Source organism: Acipenser ruthenus, chromosome 6 (genome assembly GCF_902713425.1).
Source record: "Acipenser ruthenus chromosome 6, fAciRut3.2 maternal haplotype, whole genome shotgun sequence".
Classification (NCBI taxonomy): domain Eukaryota; kingdom Metazoa; phylum Chordata; class Actinopteri; order Acipenseriformes; family Acipenseridae; genus Acipenser; species Acipenser ruthenus.
The window spans coordinates 56,795,400-56,813,751 of NC_081194.1; the positions used below are offsets into that span (position 1 = coordinate 56,795,400).

General features: G+C 39.9%; 1 protein-coding gene across 6 annotated transcripts; it reads right to left on the minus strand.

Annotated features, from left to right (window-relative positions):
* Positions 1-1,737: 1,737 nt before the first annotated feature.
* On the minus strand, positions 1,738-17,722 carry LOC117411392 (fos-related antigen 2-like). Of its 6 annotated transcripts, none has more exons than XM_034018853.3 (5): positions 17,597-17,722; positions 16,934-17,077; positions 6,370-6,624; positions 5,617-5,724; positions 1,738-4,855 (listed from the first exon to the last, which is right to left on the minus strand). In XM_034018853.3, exons 2-5 carry the CDS (start codon positions 17,060-17,062, stop codon positions 4,319-4,321), a joined length of 1,029 nt encoding a protein of 342 aa, XP_033874744.1. In that variant the 5' UTR covers positions 17,063-17,077; positions 17,597-17,722; the 3' UTR covers positions 1,738-4,318. The 6 variants fall into 6 exon arrangements, with proteins under 6 accessions (XP_033874744.1, XP_058881555.1, XP_058881553.1 ...); XM_059025572.1 differs by having other exon boundaries at positions 17,579-17,722; XM_059025570.1 differs by having other exon boundaries at positions 16,934-17,179; positions 17,579-17,722.
* Between the last annotated feature and the right edge of the window lie 630 nt (positions 17,723-18,352).

Sequence of the window (18,352 nt, forward strand, 5' to 3'; positions counted from 1 at the left end):
ATATCAAATTAATTGAATCCAAATACTGCTCATTAAATTAGTGCTATACCAAGTAATATGAAAACTAATGTAATCTTGGTACAGGAATAATACAGTCTCTTTTATTACATTTCTGTATTTGAAAAATGTTCTAAAAGTAACTTCATAACCAATTATTGTCCCCTTTTCTTATGCTGAAACTCTTTAGGTTCTTCGCCTGTCATTTTATGTTAATTCAGTCAAATATTTCAAATACAACACAATAGATAAACTGCTGCATCCTGGGACCAGGTAGTTAGCTGAGCATTAAAATTTGGAATTGCCAATTATTTTTTCTCCCCAATTTGGAAAGCCCAGTTTTGTTTTTTTTCTCCTCCTGACTTGGGAGAGACGAAAGCGGACACACGCATAGTTGATGAAAGCATCGGAGGACCACGCAGCTATGGGCAACTTGTAGGCAGGCCAGGCCAGTCTTGAGCCTAATTCTGGTCCCCTTAATTTTCTTTCAAACAAAGCTGATGTCATTGAAGAGTACTTCAAGGCCAAGAAATAATGCAAATAAACATTTGAAATTGCGGTTAGGGTTAGGGTTAAAAGCAGGATCCCCGATCCTACTTTTAACTCGCATTTCATTTTTTGCAGTCTCGTTTAATTTTGCCTAATTTAACGTTGTGCTTTTGTTATTTTCCCCACTAGTTTAACGAAGATGTCCTGACAGATTTTTTTTAAGCATAAAAATGAATACCCAGTGCAGAGTGTACACTGAACTAGACAAAGGGCATGCCCCATTACTATGAGTACACAAGCCAGATTCCCTTATAAAATACAAATATAATAATCTTATTCGGGTTACTGGTGTGCGGTGAGCCGAGGACACCCTGGCCGACCTAAGCCCTCCCCACTCGGGCGGCGCTCTGCCAATTGTGCGCCGCCCCCTGGGAACTAGCCTGGACTTGAACTGGCGATCTCCATGCTATGGGGCGCATCCTGCACTCCACGCGGACTACCTTTACTGGATGTGCCACTCGGGAGCCCCTCCCCCACTTTTTTTATAGGTCTAAGTAAAGGTCATTTTACCAGAGCTTACCTTTTGTCATCTGATATACATCAGCCAGTGTCTTTAGAGTAGTAAGAGCCAGTGCTATCTAGTGGTTTGCACATCAGTGCCCTAGGTGCTGTGGATTTCTTCTTCTGGAGGTCCTCAAAGAGCGGGCTTATGCTGACAATCCAACCATTGTGGCTCAATTACAAGACTGTTATGCACAGGTCTTTGTCAACACATGTGACATGTGGTCCCCGATTGGCACCAGGCCTGTGTGAATGCAGAAGGTGGAAGCTTGGAGTATTTTCAATGTGTATCAAAATGAAATCTGTTTTGGCTACCCTAAGCTGTAAATATTTGAAATATACCATTTTATTTGATCAAGCTGAAGGTATTAAACATACTCCCATATGTTCTCACTGTAAAACACTGAGTTACAACATTATAATAATCATTTAAGAATGTTGAGCTGTGAATCTCTGAAATCTCAGTAAAAAAAAAATGTAATCTGATAAAGTAAGTTTTGCAGTATTTAATTAGATGTTGTTTCTGTATTAAAGTAAATAACAGAATTCCAGAATCTGCTATTCTTACACTACATTTTTGCATTCAATTAGATAACCCTTAACCAGAAGGGTTATAGATTATAATTGATCATGCAAATGCATCAATACCTTTTGATCAATGTTATTAACTGCAAACAACACTCCCGGCAATGCTTTTCAACATTTATTTAAAAAAAAACATAACAAAAAAAACAAACAAGAACAGATTTTTGATTTGTTGTCAACCAAGTCCGCTGGAAAAAAAGATCTTAAAACAGACTAATTAATCTACAAACACAGGACCAATTTAACATCTGTACTGAACAATGCAATTTTGATGTAGGCATAAAAAAAACAATTAAAGAATGCCATCTGTTGAACATGCAGTGCCCCTTGAATGTTCACTGTTAACATATTAAACTCCTTCCTGTGTAATTCCTGTGTAAAACCAGCCAGCTCCTTTTTTCAAGTACTGGCTTAACTGTTTCCAGGCTGTTGAATTCTTTTTTGGCACATTGGATTCCCAGTACAGGATATGAACATATTAAACACACACATATACGGATTCTGTCCCCTTTCGGCGAGATGAGATGAGGTTTAAAGCTTTATAACCACGAATGCAAACAAGCCTTGCTCTTTCGTATTGTGATTAAGATGCTCTCTTGCAGTGTGTGGGGTCACCAGTTGCATGCTGAATTCCACACAGGTGAATCTAAATCTAAATATTAGTAATCATTACACATAGCATTATTAGTATGGTACAGATTACGATCAGTACACCAAACAAATCACGAATATAAACAAAGACTGGACCCAATATATTCGGATATACTTAATTCCAGTGTTTAAGCAACAGCTGCAAGCATTGAATTTGTTGTGTGGGTCTGTGTCAGTAGCCATTTTAAAGAAAAATGATATTAAGAAAATGGTAATTTGGGCATTACTTCTGTAGAACACAGTGACGCCTGTTATTATAATCCTATCATTATTACACTGTCATTCCCTCTGTTCGCCTGGGTTCTGGTGTTTTAGATTAGTTCAGTCTCCTAGTCTGAACTCTTTGCCAGTGCAAACATCAAGTATTGATCTTCCCTGTGCTTGCTAAAGTGGCTTTATATTCCCCCTCCCTGATTGCACCCATCTGAAAATAATTAGTCAGATATGCAATATTCTTTGAGATTTCCACAAGAACTTTCCCAGAACATTATAAGAGGGTAAACCCATATAGAAGTTTACCACGATAGATATTATAAATTTATTATTGTTTTAATTTAGTGCACCTAATTATGTTTTGCCCTCACCACAGCAATTCCCTGGTCACGAGAGTATGCTGTCATGCAATGAGAAACAATCCCTGCCAGTTTTGCCTTCCTAACCCATAGGAGTGCCAGAGCCAATGCGATGCTCCCTTCGGAAACCCCAGCGCAGACCGGCGACTTTGCACAGCCAGGATGCAAAACTGCGCGGTATGACTCAACCTGCTCACCACACAGCTGTACTTTAACCAGGTGAGCTACTCATGGTTATGCAGTTTTCCCATTGTTATCTGCATTAACCATAGTTTTCCGAGTTTTTTTTTTTTTTTTTTTAAATATGCTTTACCATACCTCTGAGCTTTACAAGGCTTACCTGTGCTTTACCATGCTTTCACCGTGCTTTATTAAACTGTGTTGTGCTTTTTCTTTAGGAAACTTCAAGGGAAAAGTTAAGAGTAAAACATGGGACAAATGTCAGAGCCACAGAACTAAAAGTGAGTCTGCATTTACAAGAATCACACAAGTCAATACAGCAAAAGGAATGCTATTTAGGAAATAATTTGATATTATAGTCCACAGCCTCCTTCATTGAGAATCAGAGGCAAAAAGAGTCTCCAGATGCTCAAGCAGATTTTCAGTACCTGCTGATGTGATCATGGAAAGATTGCCATATAAATATATAACTATTCCAGCCCAGGGTTATTGACGGGTATGCAACCGCTGTGTTTGAAACGAGATCTTTCAAGAGAGTTTGTATTCCAGCAACTTAAACCCCAAGCTTCAAATCCTTTGCGTCTCAAACGTCCTAAAACAGGATGCATGTCTTCAGTTATGTTGTGTATACAACTTGAGATATATAACTTATAATTTGAAACTTTGAAAAGAATAAAAGTAAGTGCATTTTCATAAGAATCACTGCAATAAAACACTTAGTAGGGATGTTTCTTTTTTTTTTTTGTATTGTATTTATTCATCTATTTCATTATTTTCTGCCCTCAACAATAAGAATCCAGCGAGGAGTACAAAAAATATTATTGCAAAGTTCTTATCTTCTCTAACTTTAAACATACAAAAGGTATATAGAAGTACTTAAACTTAAATTTACAAACACTACGAGCAACCTTCCAGTCTTGCATTGACGCGGTTTACGTGTTTAGCAACCCCCTTTAACAGAGACTGGGCTAATTAAATTGTCCGGTTCAACCCTTTTTACTGAACACAAAGTGCAGCCCCTGTTATAGCAGCTTTCAGCTTTTTTTGAAGAAGGAAAAAAACACATCATCAATAGCCCTTAAAAAGTCTCTGAAAAAAGTCTGGATGTCCAGGATTGCTTTGGGGAGACTATGCCAATAACATTAACTTATTTAAATCATTTATGTCATTATTTATAGATAGTAGTTTCCATTTTGGTCTAGACTGGGGAAAACAGTTCAAAGCAACATCATATTCCCCATCACTTCTTCCTCCCCTCATCTTCTGTCTTTGAGTGGCCAGTTTTAGAGTGCGAGCAGGGTGGGCGAGTTCAAGGAGTCTGAGGACTGGTCTCCACTGCTGCTGCTCTGGCGATGGGCCTTGGAGCAGGACTCGGAAGGGGAGGACGGGCTCTCTTGCTCCAACATGCTGGGGTAGGTGAAGATGAGGCTGGATGCGTTAGGGGTGGCCGCGGGGGTCGACGTCACCAAGACAGGAGTGTTGAGGCTGTCTGCCTCAGAGAAGTACAAGCCCATCCCTCCTCCCGGGCCGATGGGTTTGATGACAGAGCGTTGCGAGTGGTCCAGCGAGGGTCTGGCCAGTTCGGCCGGCTCATCCAGGGGCTCCTGCTTCACCACCACCGGGATTAGGGTTCCCTGTCGGGACCGCACTGCCAGGGAGAGGGGGGCTGACTGCTGGGTCTGGGAGTGGCGCTGGTCAGGAGGCAGCTTGCACACTGGGTTGTGCGCCACCAGCATGAACTCCAGCTTGTCCTTCTCCTTCTGCAGGGTCTCAATCTCCTTCTGCAGATCTGCCTTCTCCTCCTCCAGCATCTCTGTCTCCTGAAGGGTCAAGATCAGGGAGAGGGGGAAAGTGAGTGGCCACCAACCAACCAAAAGAATAAACAACAAGTGTGATACAGAAGGACAAAGAAAATAAGAAACATTACAAACAAGAGGAGGCCATTTAGCCCATCAATGCTCATCTATAACTTGTGCTAAAGAGAAAGTTTCATCACAATTGGAGGAGTGGTATATTTCAAAGCTCTAAAAGTGTGACATATGGACAGCCACCTCCACTACATCCCTGCCGCTAGTGTAAATGAATACACTATCCCCATTCAGGTCCATGGAAGTGAATCCCAAGCCTTCAGTTCATGTCAAGTGCCTGGCTGCATGAACAACACTCGTCAGTAGATGGCGATGGTTGCTGAATCAAAAGCTGATTAACCTTTAAGAATTATGTCTTTCTGTTTTGTTTAAGAGCCCCCATTGCTCTTTTTGTTTTAATCACACAGTTTGTTCATGCCACATTACTGAAAGAGATTATGAAGTCTGCGAATGCTAGAACTGCTGAATAACTACATGTTCATTTTGCACTGAGCACCGATACAATTTATCCTGTTCATCGTCTGCCTGTCAATAAAACAGGTTCGGCAACCAAGTCTTGGATCTGACTTTTTACCGACTAGTGTGCATGTTCATTGAGACTTTTTTACAGAAAAAAAAAGATATAATTTCCTAACCCATTTTGTTTGTGTAGTGGGTTTCATGTTTAGCATTACCGCCAGCACAGAGTCGAGTGCTGCTTTTAAAGTACTCACATCCTGGAGCTGCTCGGTCAGCTCCCTGCGTCTGTTGCGACACTTAGCGGCAGCCAGCTTGTTCCGTTCCCGTCGGATCCTCCTTTTCTCCTCCTCCTCTGGGGTTAGCTGTGGGGCATCAGAAACAACAGTCAGAACGGGAGGCCCTTGTCACACCTCCAAGACAGAGGAATACAGCAGCACTTACGTGTGGAAGGTAGAAACTATAAGAAACGTTTGTGCACTTCGTTACGAGTACTACAGCTACTTTACCTCAGAATATATAAATGACTGTTCGTATTCAAATAGAAACACTTTTTTAATGTTAAACATTCTTTTTTTGTCTTTAACCCTTTAATAATTTCAACATTTTGTTTTGCTTTCTGGGTAACAATTCTAGAAACTACTAAATGTTCTGAAAAAACACTGCCGTCAATGAACTACAGATTAATTAAGTGATAACTAAAAAGCACATTAAGTGTACGAGAAGTCTTCTGAGAGAATAAAATAAGACTAGTTATAGCTATTATATTACTTGTACTTTTTCTTTTTTAAGGACTTGAATTTTAATTAAAAATAAAAAATATGTGTTGCTTATTTCAATCTGACTTTAACCAAATGAGTCATTCTGCAATAGACTGCTGTGCTATGAATGGGACCAACTGTGATGTTAGTTTATCTGAAGCGTACTGTGTTGTATAAATGCATGATAACAGGATTTGGACTCCCAATGAAAGTGAATAGTGTCATATAAGACAGTAGTGCTGGCTTCACCTGCTCATCTCTCTTGCGGCGGCCCCTCGTGTCTCCGATGGAGTGGATGACTCCTGGCCTGGCGAGGGCGTTGTGAGCAGTGGAGCCAGGGTGGCTGGTGCCCGGCAGTGTGTAGGGGTGAGAGCGGGCATATGGGCTGGACATAGATGTGATGACTGTGGGCTGGACCATCCACTGCAGGTCCTGACTGGTGGTGATAGCGTTGATGGTGGGGATGAAGGCACTGCTGGAGCCTGGCATGTCTACACGGTACTTCTGAGCAAACAAACAAGAGAAGACCGAGAGGGTTAGAGGGAGGCTGATGATCTATTCAGGATTCACAAAGAAAGGCCTGGCCAGTACTGGGATGAGGGACACTTCAGGAAAAAGCTGGTAGAACTTGAGGTGCTGCAATTTATCCAGTGCTCTAGTGCTATCATTACTGATGAGACGTGTGTGGACGTTCAAGATCAAATGTTGAGCAAGCTAATATAGGCACCTTACAAATGTCTGTCGACAGGACAGCATTTTAATGATTCAAATGCACTGCTCAAAAAATAATTTGGATCCAACTTTGATCCAATTTATTTGACCATGAAAACAGAACTTCTGATAAATTAGATTCACTTGAATCCAATTTCTTTGATTGTGAAAATACACATTTAATGAAATGTCACTGGAAACCACACAATTGCATCACTGCCTTCCAATACACTTTTCCAGTCCAAGTCTGTGGTGAGATAGCAAGAGCTTGAATTGTGTAACGGAGCGGTACCTACCCATGCTGATGTGGACAATACATCATTGCGTGACATGAAGAGAACACTAACTGGTAAATGCAAAATCCCTACGATTTGGAAAAAAATTTGGCACTTTGCTTTGTTGGGGGCGTAACGTTTCCGGCATGTATCGGTCAACTACCTATGTTCCTTTAAAATGTCTGATAACTGTAAGAGTTCTAAGACAACCCTCCCCCTCCTCCCCCAAGTGATGAGGAAACATTTAGCTGGGCCTCTACCTGAAAAACACCCATTCGGCTGATAGCATCCCCTGCTCAAGGAAATACTGGGTAATCATTACAAGAAAATGTTTTACAACTTAATTTTACAACTTTTTACAACTTAATAGGAGACATGCATTGATGACGACAGTTAAATCACACAATAAATATAGACCTCTAATAGAATTAGGTCAAATACATACCTTGTATTCAAAGATTATAAAATTTACATTTTTAATGTTCTCTCGGTAATTGAATTATATATTGGTATTGTTTAAATATATGGTGTATCTTTGTGTGTGATTTTTAACCTCTACTTTTATATCCTACAATCCCTGGTTAGACGTAACGAAACATTTTCTATCTCTATTTTTAAATACCTCGTTGTGTAGAACAATATTTTGTTTCCATCTGCCGGGACTGGGGTACCCTCCGGAAGCCCCAGAATACCCAGAGCTCGAGAAATCAAACGCTTCAGTTTCCATTGGACTGGACTGTTTATCGAGAACCGCTTGAGTGATTGTGTGGGAAAGGGGAGACCTCATCCGGCAACCGCGTGACAACGTAGAGTTTTGCTTTCTAAAAGAATTAAAGAAATTCGAGAGATTAATTAATGCGGTTGTTTCACTCGTTTTTCAAAATCCGGCCAACGTGGATATTGCAGTACTATTACCACAACACACATTAGGCTTAAGGAAAAATCCCCTTTCACATTCTTTGAATTTACCTTTTAATAAAATTATATTTCACCATGCCCCCAGGTGGGTGGCCTTGCCCTGATGCAAGAGGTAGTTAGTTTTTTGCCATGAGTGTCACGCAGTGTTTGACAGGCCTGGTTTCCACATATTTGTTTCAACTCGAAAGTAATTGCATCAAAATTATTAGGTGGAGAAGAAAGCAGGTGCTGCAAAAATATTCTGCTGTTTCTCAGAACAGTGAGACTGCTCATCAGAATATATAGGTCGAAGTGTGGCACCATTGTCCGGAACTTCAAAAACACTCAATCACACTCAAAGGTAAAAGTCACTTAAGAAACGTAATGAAGTCTATGAAGGTTTTGTTTAGTCATCAGTATGCCATCATCATTATCTGACAAGAACAGTTCCTTTGCGATTCTAAAAGAAAACAAGACTGATGTCCGCATCATGGTTTTTAGTGTAACAAAACTGCAACACTTTTGCCGTACCATATTTGAGTTGTACCTATCTTCCTGGGTTGGCCTGTTGGACTGTTTGATTTCTTTTAAATAAAATACAAAATAACATTCAAATGTTTCCTGAGCTACCCCCACACAATGTCACAGGTGAGGAATGCAAGCAAATCACTGAAACCACACACTTATATAATGTAGAAATGAAATGAATAATGTGCGGTGGAATATAGCCAAACAGATCACAAATTGCAAGCAAATTCATCCACTCAATACGCAATATCACCTACGTTCAGTTAAACAGGTCCCACAGAATAATTGCAATGGGACGTCACGGTCTACATTCCCTAAGTCTGGGGTCTTTAAAGTCTTGTTTAAAATATCAACACAATCTGTCTGGAGCAGGTGTTTAGACAAGTATTCCTGTAACATGCTGAACAAAAAGTCTAGGTTTTGTGTTTATTGAAAGACCTCAGAAAAGTTAGCAAAAAAGTTAAGTGACCCACGACCCCACCCACACACAAAGGAGTGGGGTTGGAAGCCCACTTTACAAAACAATCCTATGCATTTGGCAGCGCTTCATGGCTGGAGCCAAAATAGAATGGGAAAAAAAAACTTGTGTGCTGACTCAGATTTGAATACCCTAAAGCATGGCTGTCAGTTCCAGTAAAGTGGGAAGCAGCAATAAAACAGTAATAACTCGCCAAGAGCTACTGGGTGTGTGCACACGATAACACAAACACACACTGGCAGTCAAAGAATGCCAGAATATTTAACTGAATTCCCAGAAATTGACAGTGAGGCAGCAGGGGGCACCAGGAGTTTGTTGTTTTGGAAATACAAGGCAGTTCTGGGAATAATTGATTCCGCAAGACCAAATCATTCATGGAATGCTTTAAAAATCCGCCCTTGTCTGACTTAAACGAACATTTAACGTTGTTAAAAGTATTTCCTACAGTATGAGCTATTTATAAACATATATTAATACCACTGTTATATGTTTACGCCTTATAGGAGTATAGGTACAATGGATTTATTATGTTCGTAGTAAAGCGATTATTATTACATGCGACATTCAGTATTACATATTATTTAGTTTGTGTATAATCCACTTGTAAGAGTACGAGGCAAGATGTTTTTGGGATTGCTGTGCAGCTGTATTTATTCCTTACTCCTTTTTAAGAGACCTAGAAGGCTGATGTTGTGGAGAGGTTTTTTTTTTGGCATGAATGGACTGTAATAATGCAATGTTTTGTAATCTCAGTAAGAGATTACAAAACATTGGGTTTAGCAATGCTTGTGTCTGATTATGTTCGCAGGTACCTAATCTTTCCTATGAAAAGTTTCCCTGAAATGAGAGAATTTGGTTTCTGAAACTAAAGTTCCGGAAACTCTTGGCATCCTGCAGGCAAGAATTCGACACCACAGTTCCACTGCCTGCCTACACAGGGCGTCCTTGGAAAATAAACAGATGATGCAATTCTCAAGAAACTTTCTAGCCTGGATAAATATTTTCAAATGAACAAATAAGTGCAGTGAATTGTGACACTTCCTCTTGGCAGCACAGGTCTTATCTCACAGAACGATAGCGGCCTGATACTGGAGAAAAGCTCAACAAGCCCGAGTTTACAAGCATTCGTGCAGGCAACCATTACCTTTAAAATTCAGCCCCTCAGATGTGTCTTTGGTAGAGGCACACAAAGGGTCTGTCAGTCTACAGCCAGTCAACACTGTGCAATAGACAGGGCAACGGGGAAGCTTCTAGTATTATGTCAGTTCAGTTACAAATATATTTGCCTCCTTTCATCTAATGGATATTAGTGTTCCCTTATAAACACAAGTGTAATTAGTTCATATACAATGAATATTACCTTATGAAAATGCTCTATAGATAAGTTCTGTGAGGGTAGTGGTGCACTTACTTCCTGTGCAGTACTCAGTTATTCATAAAGAATTCAAATATAATACTTAATGAGAGTAACAGATTATTTATAAAATAAGATTACTTACTAGGATTCTTTAAGATTTGCTATAGCAGTCATACATCAAAAACTACCCAATCCAATATAGACATACTAGCTTATGTATATTGAGAAGGGCATTGTGCTTCAGTAAGAAGTGCTCTTGGTATGATACATACTTGTGTTACCACTGTTTCTTTTCCATTTTACAGTAGAACATTTCTCCTTCTTTCAATTACAGTTGACAGATGGTACATGGCAACCGGAAATATTGCTTCGGGCAGTCTCTGTGCCCTTTAATATGTTGAACAGCACACTACTCCATATCTCCACCATTGGTATACGTGGCACCACATGCACCCTCAACATGACCATTACATTACACAAGCAGCAGCACTGCTTAGTTTGTAATTTGGGGAATAAAAAATAAATTTCCTCTGAAAATGCTAGTAACATTTTTTGCCAATTTAACACAACACTCAGTTTCAGAAATATGTAATGATACATGCATTATTTTATGAAGTATGAAACACTGTGTACATTTCGGCTGTGTGGTCCAGTGGTTAAAGAAACGGGCTTGTAACCAGAAGGTCCCTGGTTCAAATCCCACCTCAGCCACTGCCTCATTGTGTGACCCTGAGCAAGTCACTTAACCTCCTTGTGCTCTGTCTTTCGGGTGAGACGTAATTGTAAGTGACTCTGCAGCTGATGCATAGTTCACACTCCCTAGTCTCTGTAAGCCTTGGATAAAGGTGTCTGCTAAATAAACAAATAACTAAATAAACAAATGTGGTGCATTTCTAACCTACTGAGTTAATCATTTAGAATAGGACAAGTTATATTATAAATGACTAATGCAGGGAGTTTGCAAGGAGAGATTTGAATCCATAGTCCCCCTGGTTTCCAGCACTTCAAGTTATTTAGCTAGTTGGTATGGCTGTCATCTGTAACACTGCGTGCCACTTCAAACAAAATCTTTTGTGACTCCTCTAACTAACAGGAATGTGCAATGCACCTGCGCTGGAATGGGATGCTATCGGGAAGCTGCACTGTGTTCTGGTGAGCGGTGGGATAAAGAGGGCAGGGCATCATTTCAGATTACGTTTGCCATTGAAATGATTAATAAGACTATTATGCTACACAGCAGTCCATTTTACATTGCTAATACATGCGTTGATGTTTCCTCCTGTCTACGGTGGACGGTACATCAGATTGCGTGTTGGATGGTGTAATTAGTATTCTTTGCTGCTATTTATAGTGGGGTAATTGCTAGGGCTGAGTGTTCCTGTGCTCTGCCAGTCTGTGCCCGTCTTCTGCCAGACTCCTAAGGACCTGTTATTAGGATTTGAAGATCTCGTCTCTTAACTCTAAACACTGGTTTAACCAAGGCTGTACAAAAAATATATATTTCTACTAGGGGTGTTAATTTCTGAATGTTTAAACTTTATAATTAAACATGTTAAAAGGTTTAAATATTAATGTATTGAAAATGTTTGTAACCCATCAGAAAAATCATCATAAGAATCCCTCTTTCACCTTTTTTTAAAATTACTGAAACATGTATCTGTGTATGAAACTGTATGCGTATAGAATTTTAGAAATATTGAACAAGGAATACAAAGTTAGTCTTAACTAACACCAACACCAACACCAGGGGCCAGAGTTGAAAATTAAGCAGACAGAGTAGGAGACACTACAGAGTGGTAAGGGTATGGAATGGGTTACCTAGCCATTTTGTTGATGCTGAATCACATATATCCTCTTAGACCCAACTTGAGAAGGTTTGAGATCCAACAACAACTAGGAACCAGACGAGCATTGAAGGGCCAAATGGCCTCCTCTCATTCATACATTTTCTTATGTTGTTAAAAAACTAAGGCTTAACTGTATTTGGCCTGCATATTTTTGACAACAGTTGAACTATAAAAACATTATACACTTTAACATTGATAGATGAAATGGTAGCCGTATTAGCCCTACTTTCACCTGAAGAAGAGACCTTTGAGGTCTTGTTAGTCCAATAAAATATATCACGTCGTCTTCTCTTTGTCTAACACTTCATTTAAAGTCTAAACTATTAAAACCCCTAGGTTTGATCACATTTTCACAAGCACCTAATTGTTTTGCTGTTGGCTTTATTTTTTTACATTGACTCAGATGAAGTCAACATGTTTTCGACAAGTAGGCTATACTCTTCATGTGTCCATAAAGCTGTAGAAACCTTTTGCAAATATATTGTTCTACTATTTATCTACTATTTATCATCTTCCTAACCTTTTCACAGCCTCTTCATTGTTGAGTACAACTTGTCATATCTAATAAAGGTTTATAACTTTGAAACATTTCTGACTGAGCAACCCTATTAAGCAGACCTCACCTCCTAGTTGGTTTGCATGTATTACAGACCCCTTGTGCTGAACTGTCCCTATCAGAAGAAATGTCTGGCTCTGTGTCAGTCACCTGTTCCAGGGTTTGAGTCAAGCAGGATGACACAAAAGTGTGAAGCTGCATTATAACAGGAAAGTAACTCAATGGCCCTGAATATCAAAGCTTTTCCGACCATCGTGGAGGACTTTTGTGGCAGTGTTTTAACATTTGTGTTCCGAGCAAAAATCAGATATGGGGGGCTCCCGAGTGGCGCATCTGGTAAAGCACTCCACGTGGAGTGCAGGATGCGCCCTATAGCCTGGAGGTCGCCAGTTCGAGTCCAGGCTATTCCACTGCCAACTGTGGACAGGAGTTCCCAGGGGGTGGCGCACAATTGTCCATGCACCGCCCTGGGGGGGTGGGGGGGGGCGGTGGAGAGCTTAAGCCGGCCAGGGTGTCCTTGGCTCACTGCACACCAGCGACCCCTGTGGACTGGCCGGGCATCTGCGGGCTTGCCTGTAAGCTGCCCAGAGCTGCGTTGTCCTCCGACGCTGTAGCTTTGGTTTGCTGCATGGCGAGTGAAAAGAAGCGGTCAGCTGACGGCACACTCTTCAGAGGACAGCATGTGTTCGTCGTCGCCGCTCCCAAGTCAGCGCAGGGGTGGTAGTGGTGAGCTAAGCCTAAAATACAAAAGCCTAAAATACAATTGGACATGGAGAAAAACGGGGTTTAAAAAAAAATTATATATCTCAAATATGGCCAGGAAGAATGAGAAAAGTCGCAGTCGCAGGAAGGATAAGAACAGTATTTTCCATCTAAAATAGGTTCCCACCTCCATTAGGAGTCTTTGAAAGAGGTGGAACCATTTCAAACAGGCTTTGTGCTAAAAACGATAAAGGTTCTAATGTGGGTGGAGTGACTCTTTGACAGCTCATTTTGATGAAGCCCAATGTGCTGTTAGCGATTTTAACTTATGAAAAGGACACTGTAGCTGCCCTCCCCCCATATCTCCTGAAACACACATCTGTTTGTTTTTCTCTGCCTTTATTACCTTTCAATCCCACCTATCCATTGATTGAAATCCAGAAATTAAGTAAAAACGGTCTTTTGCATCATTAACATATATGTTTCTCATTTTAATACTGAATAGTTATTCCGCCAACTTTATGTAAAGAGCACCCATTCCACCTGCCAGAAAACATCAGAAAGGTTTTTCATTTTTTGATGGAAACAACTTTTGGGATAAGAGTCGAGTTAAAATAGACGGAAACATCGAGTTTCGGGCTGTTGGGAAGACTCTTTTGATATTCAGGGCCAATGTATCCAGCAAAGAAAGCATGGGTACTTTAAACATGTGCATACCAACATGGTGGAGAGCTTTGTAGTACGGTTAGAAAGAAAAGATAAGTATTATAAACTCTGCAAGACGCTTTCGAGATTTCTTTACAACATTTTTATCTAGATATTCTAAAACGAAAGCGTCTACTAATGAGATATGTTTACAAGTGTTGTTAACCCTGCAATGCTATATAATTTAATAATAATAATAATAATAATAATAATAGTTACACAATCTGAGCGTTTGACATATAAACAACAAACAAACAAAAATCAGTGAATAAAATGGGATGTCTGAAGACCTTGAGATTTTGAAAAGACTTGTGACAATCTGAAAAGTCTCACCATCTACGGTGTCTATTGTTGACTTGGTAAACCACAGAGTAGCTCAACTGGCAACTGGGTTTCCAATGGTAACCAACATCTGACATTGCTTTATTACGTTTCATTGATTTATAAGGATTTACATCTTTAGAAATAAAATGTTAATTTTGACCATTTGCATGTTATAAGATAATCACTCTCAATCCATACTGTCGATTTTGTATCGCCTATTATGCTTGGCCACCCATATGAAGCCCATGGAGATCCAGCAGGTGTAATGTATTAATTATTCAGTAATTTCTTCTAACATCAACAACATACAGCACAATATTATTTACACATAAGTAGTTTACCAGCAAGAAAGATACTTTGTACAGCAACATGTTTATTATTAATAATAATAATAATAATAATAATAATAATAATAATAATATAGCGCCTTTCATAGTGGACCACCATCACAAAGCGCTTTACAGAGGTAGGCTGTGAACTGTGTATTATATGCAGAGTCACTTACAATAGGACATTGATTTAACATCTCATCCACAGGATAGAGCACAAGGAGGTTAAGTGACTTTGCTCAGGGTCACACAGTGAGGCAGTCCGTGGCAGAAGCGACCTTCTGTTACAAGCCCTGGACTTTAATCACTGGTCCACACTGCCTTAAATGACAAGATTATAAATGGCATCGTTGGTTTAATACCAAGCCCGGCACTAGTATCGGTCTGCTTCATATTCGCTCAGATTGAGAATGAAAGCAAGTCGTATAGACAGCAAGTCAAGTTAACAATTAACCCAGACCTCTACTGGATTCTACATGAATATTCGAGTTCCTCAGCGATGTGGAACGCGATGCTTCTATGAGAAAAACGTGTTTGGAATGTCATTAAAATCAGGATATCCAGCTCATTACGTTACGAACTGGATACAAGACATCAGCATCCAATGCAGCAAAGGTGTTTCGCCCAAAATGCTTCAGGTTCTGAATTCGAACACGTGTCCTTCAGCAGTAATCAATGTCAATACCTTTCGTTAATAAGCTATAACACAGATCACCCAAGTCTTGATTTTGTACAGACCAGTGCAAATAGCTATTCAAATGATCGAAAATAGGCACTATATAGCTAAGGAATGACCTATTCAATGATGCAGTGTACAGTACAGTATTTCAATACCTGTAATACAGTTCTGATCCCCAACTAGGGAAATGCAAAGCCGTCTTGCCCCACCAGGGTTGTTAAGTGCCAAGTACATGGTTCTCTTACCCAGACAAAATTATGGTGGGTGTTCAGCACTGGATGGCAGCCAAGGCAGTGTAGAGAATCTGGATAGCTGAATGGAGCTATTTGTAATGTAATAAAGTTAGTTGAATACATACAATGACATGAAGTGGGCTACGTTTCTTTCCTCAGCCCATAAAGCACATCATGATTTCAGTTACTAAAGTTGGCAGCGCAAACTCGAACTGCAAAGCACGGAAACGAAATGCTGCTTACTTGGGAATTCAAAGGAAGTACAAAAAAAAAAAAGGTTCTAAATTAGTTTACAGTTTTTTTATTTTTTATTTGATGTGATCCTAAACCCTCTAAGCTTCATTTAACCCCCAGTTTTCGTCTTTCATATCAGACGCTTTTATTACTTAAATAAATAATAATTAAGTTCATGTAGTTTTTGATAAAACGAATGCGTTTTATTTTTCCTTCTTGATTTGAACTGTTCAGTCAGTCCAACTGGTCTGTTGCTAATAATTACGCATTGATCAGTTTTCGGCGTACATATGGAATGCACGACATTTTTTCCAAGTACTTGATGCTCCTATAGGGTCACGCGAATGTGCCCCCCCACAAAAATGAAGACGGTTTTTTATACAATGTAATATTGTCTCCCCCCAAGAACCCCCCTCTGTACACCAAGCAAGGTATGACTCGCATTAAAACAGTCAGTTCAACTTGTTCCCAGTGCGAAACAACTACACTCGTGGCTCGCCAAGTCTACTGACGCATTCCAGTTCCCACGCTCCAGACATATTCCAGTGTCTTTACTGGAGACTTTGTATTGATTCAATTAAAAAATACTGTAAAAATACATATTTATGATTTGGGTACCAACAGGCATTGGAGCGTAAAATACATTTAAACATTATTATTTTATTTAGATATAATATTCGTTAAACTAAAAAAACACACACAAACACACACACACACAACTAGATCCACAACAACAAGTTGATGGTCTGGAAGTTGAATGAAGCCTGCCTTCCACGCCCTATTCAAGTTTCTGCGCTACCTCAAATATCAGCAAAACTGTTCTGAACATAATAATAACGACTTTCTTCACAGATTCAATTTCCCCCACAACACACATAGGTATTGTATACTAAAAAGAAGGTGCTGCGCCTTTAAGAGAAGCACTTCGGACGCTGCTACAAAGCAATAAATAATATACCTGGTAGCTAGAGGACGAGATGGGGCTGCCGATGGTACAGTCGCCGCTGGTGAAGTTCTCAGGCTGGGCCGGAGACGCGCTGCTGCCTCGGGAGGACGTGTCGTAGTTCCCGGAGTAATCCTGGTACATGATCCACGGGGAATACTATTGGGGAAAGGGATAGTGGTCGGTCGAGGATACTTATGTTATCCCCTCCTTTTCAGACCTCGTATTTTGTATCAGTTCCACCAGATGGAGGGAAAAAAACTTTAAAAGTTCAAAAAGAAAAACAAAAAATCCTAGTCAGGAATGTCAAGTATTTTCTTTTCTTATTTTACAATGATAATAAAACACAAATACAAACGTTCCCTAAACTTAAAGCTAATGCTTTATAGAAAATACAAAAGTAAATACTTTCTCTATATGAAAAATATATGCATTTCCTTTAAATAAAATGCACTTTTTATTGCTGATCTTATCAGATCACACTTCTTCTCAAAACTGTACCCTGTCAAGTTGTTAACCTATTACTAACATGAATCATTTAAGTCATTAATTTTCCCCTGGCTGTGGTAAGTAACAAGACGCGTTCAGTACTGTCGGTCCCTCTCTGTTGATATGCGAGTGACTCACTCTCTAACTTTTTTCTGCGCTTGTCTTTAATACCGCGCTTTGTTGTAACACCTCTCTCTCTCTCTGTGTCTCTCGCTCGCTCCCCAGCCCTGGAACAGTTCGGTTTTTTCCTTCTGATGAGTTTTTTGCGATCCCTTGCACCGCTTTGCGCCGATGAGTCACCGAAATGGTATTACATTGAACTGCAACTCGTCTTAACAAGTGCCATGTGGATTCACTTACGTCATTCTGGCCGAGTGCATCTACGGGGAAGGGGTTGAACGCATTTTGCCTCACCACTGAGATGTGACCACAAATAATGATAATCAACGCGTCTGTGCAGTTCATTCTTATTTTTAATTTAAAGTGACTAAAGTCTGAATATTATTTCTGATTTCACACTTGAAAAGTGTTTAATTGTTTGACAATTTCCAAAACACCACCATGCAGTGCAAGCTTTGGTCCGAGCCATTGACGCATGTTTCCTAAAATGGGCAATTGCGTCAGAGAAAACGCGTGTGGGTGTCCTTGGTTAAGGTGACGAAAGAGACAGAAGGGATTCCCTTTTTTTCAACCGACTTATTTTTATTACCAGAATAGGGGTCTGCGAATTCATTTGTACGTGTGTCTGCCTCCACATGTGTGAGTGACTTTGAAGAAGATGTTAAAGGAAACGTCGTAGGCTTTACACAAGAATGCACCTTACATTCTTTTTTTCTACGAATTATAACTACGAGAACAAGATTATAGTATTTGTTATTGAACTTGTATTTACTGTTAGTTAGGTAGATATACATTATTTATGCAATCGCGCTCTGTTTTGTAATC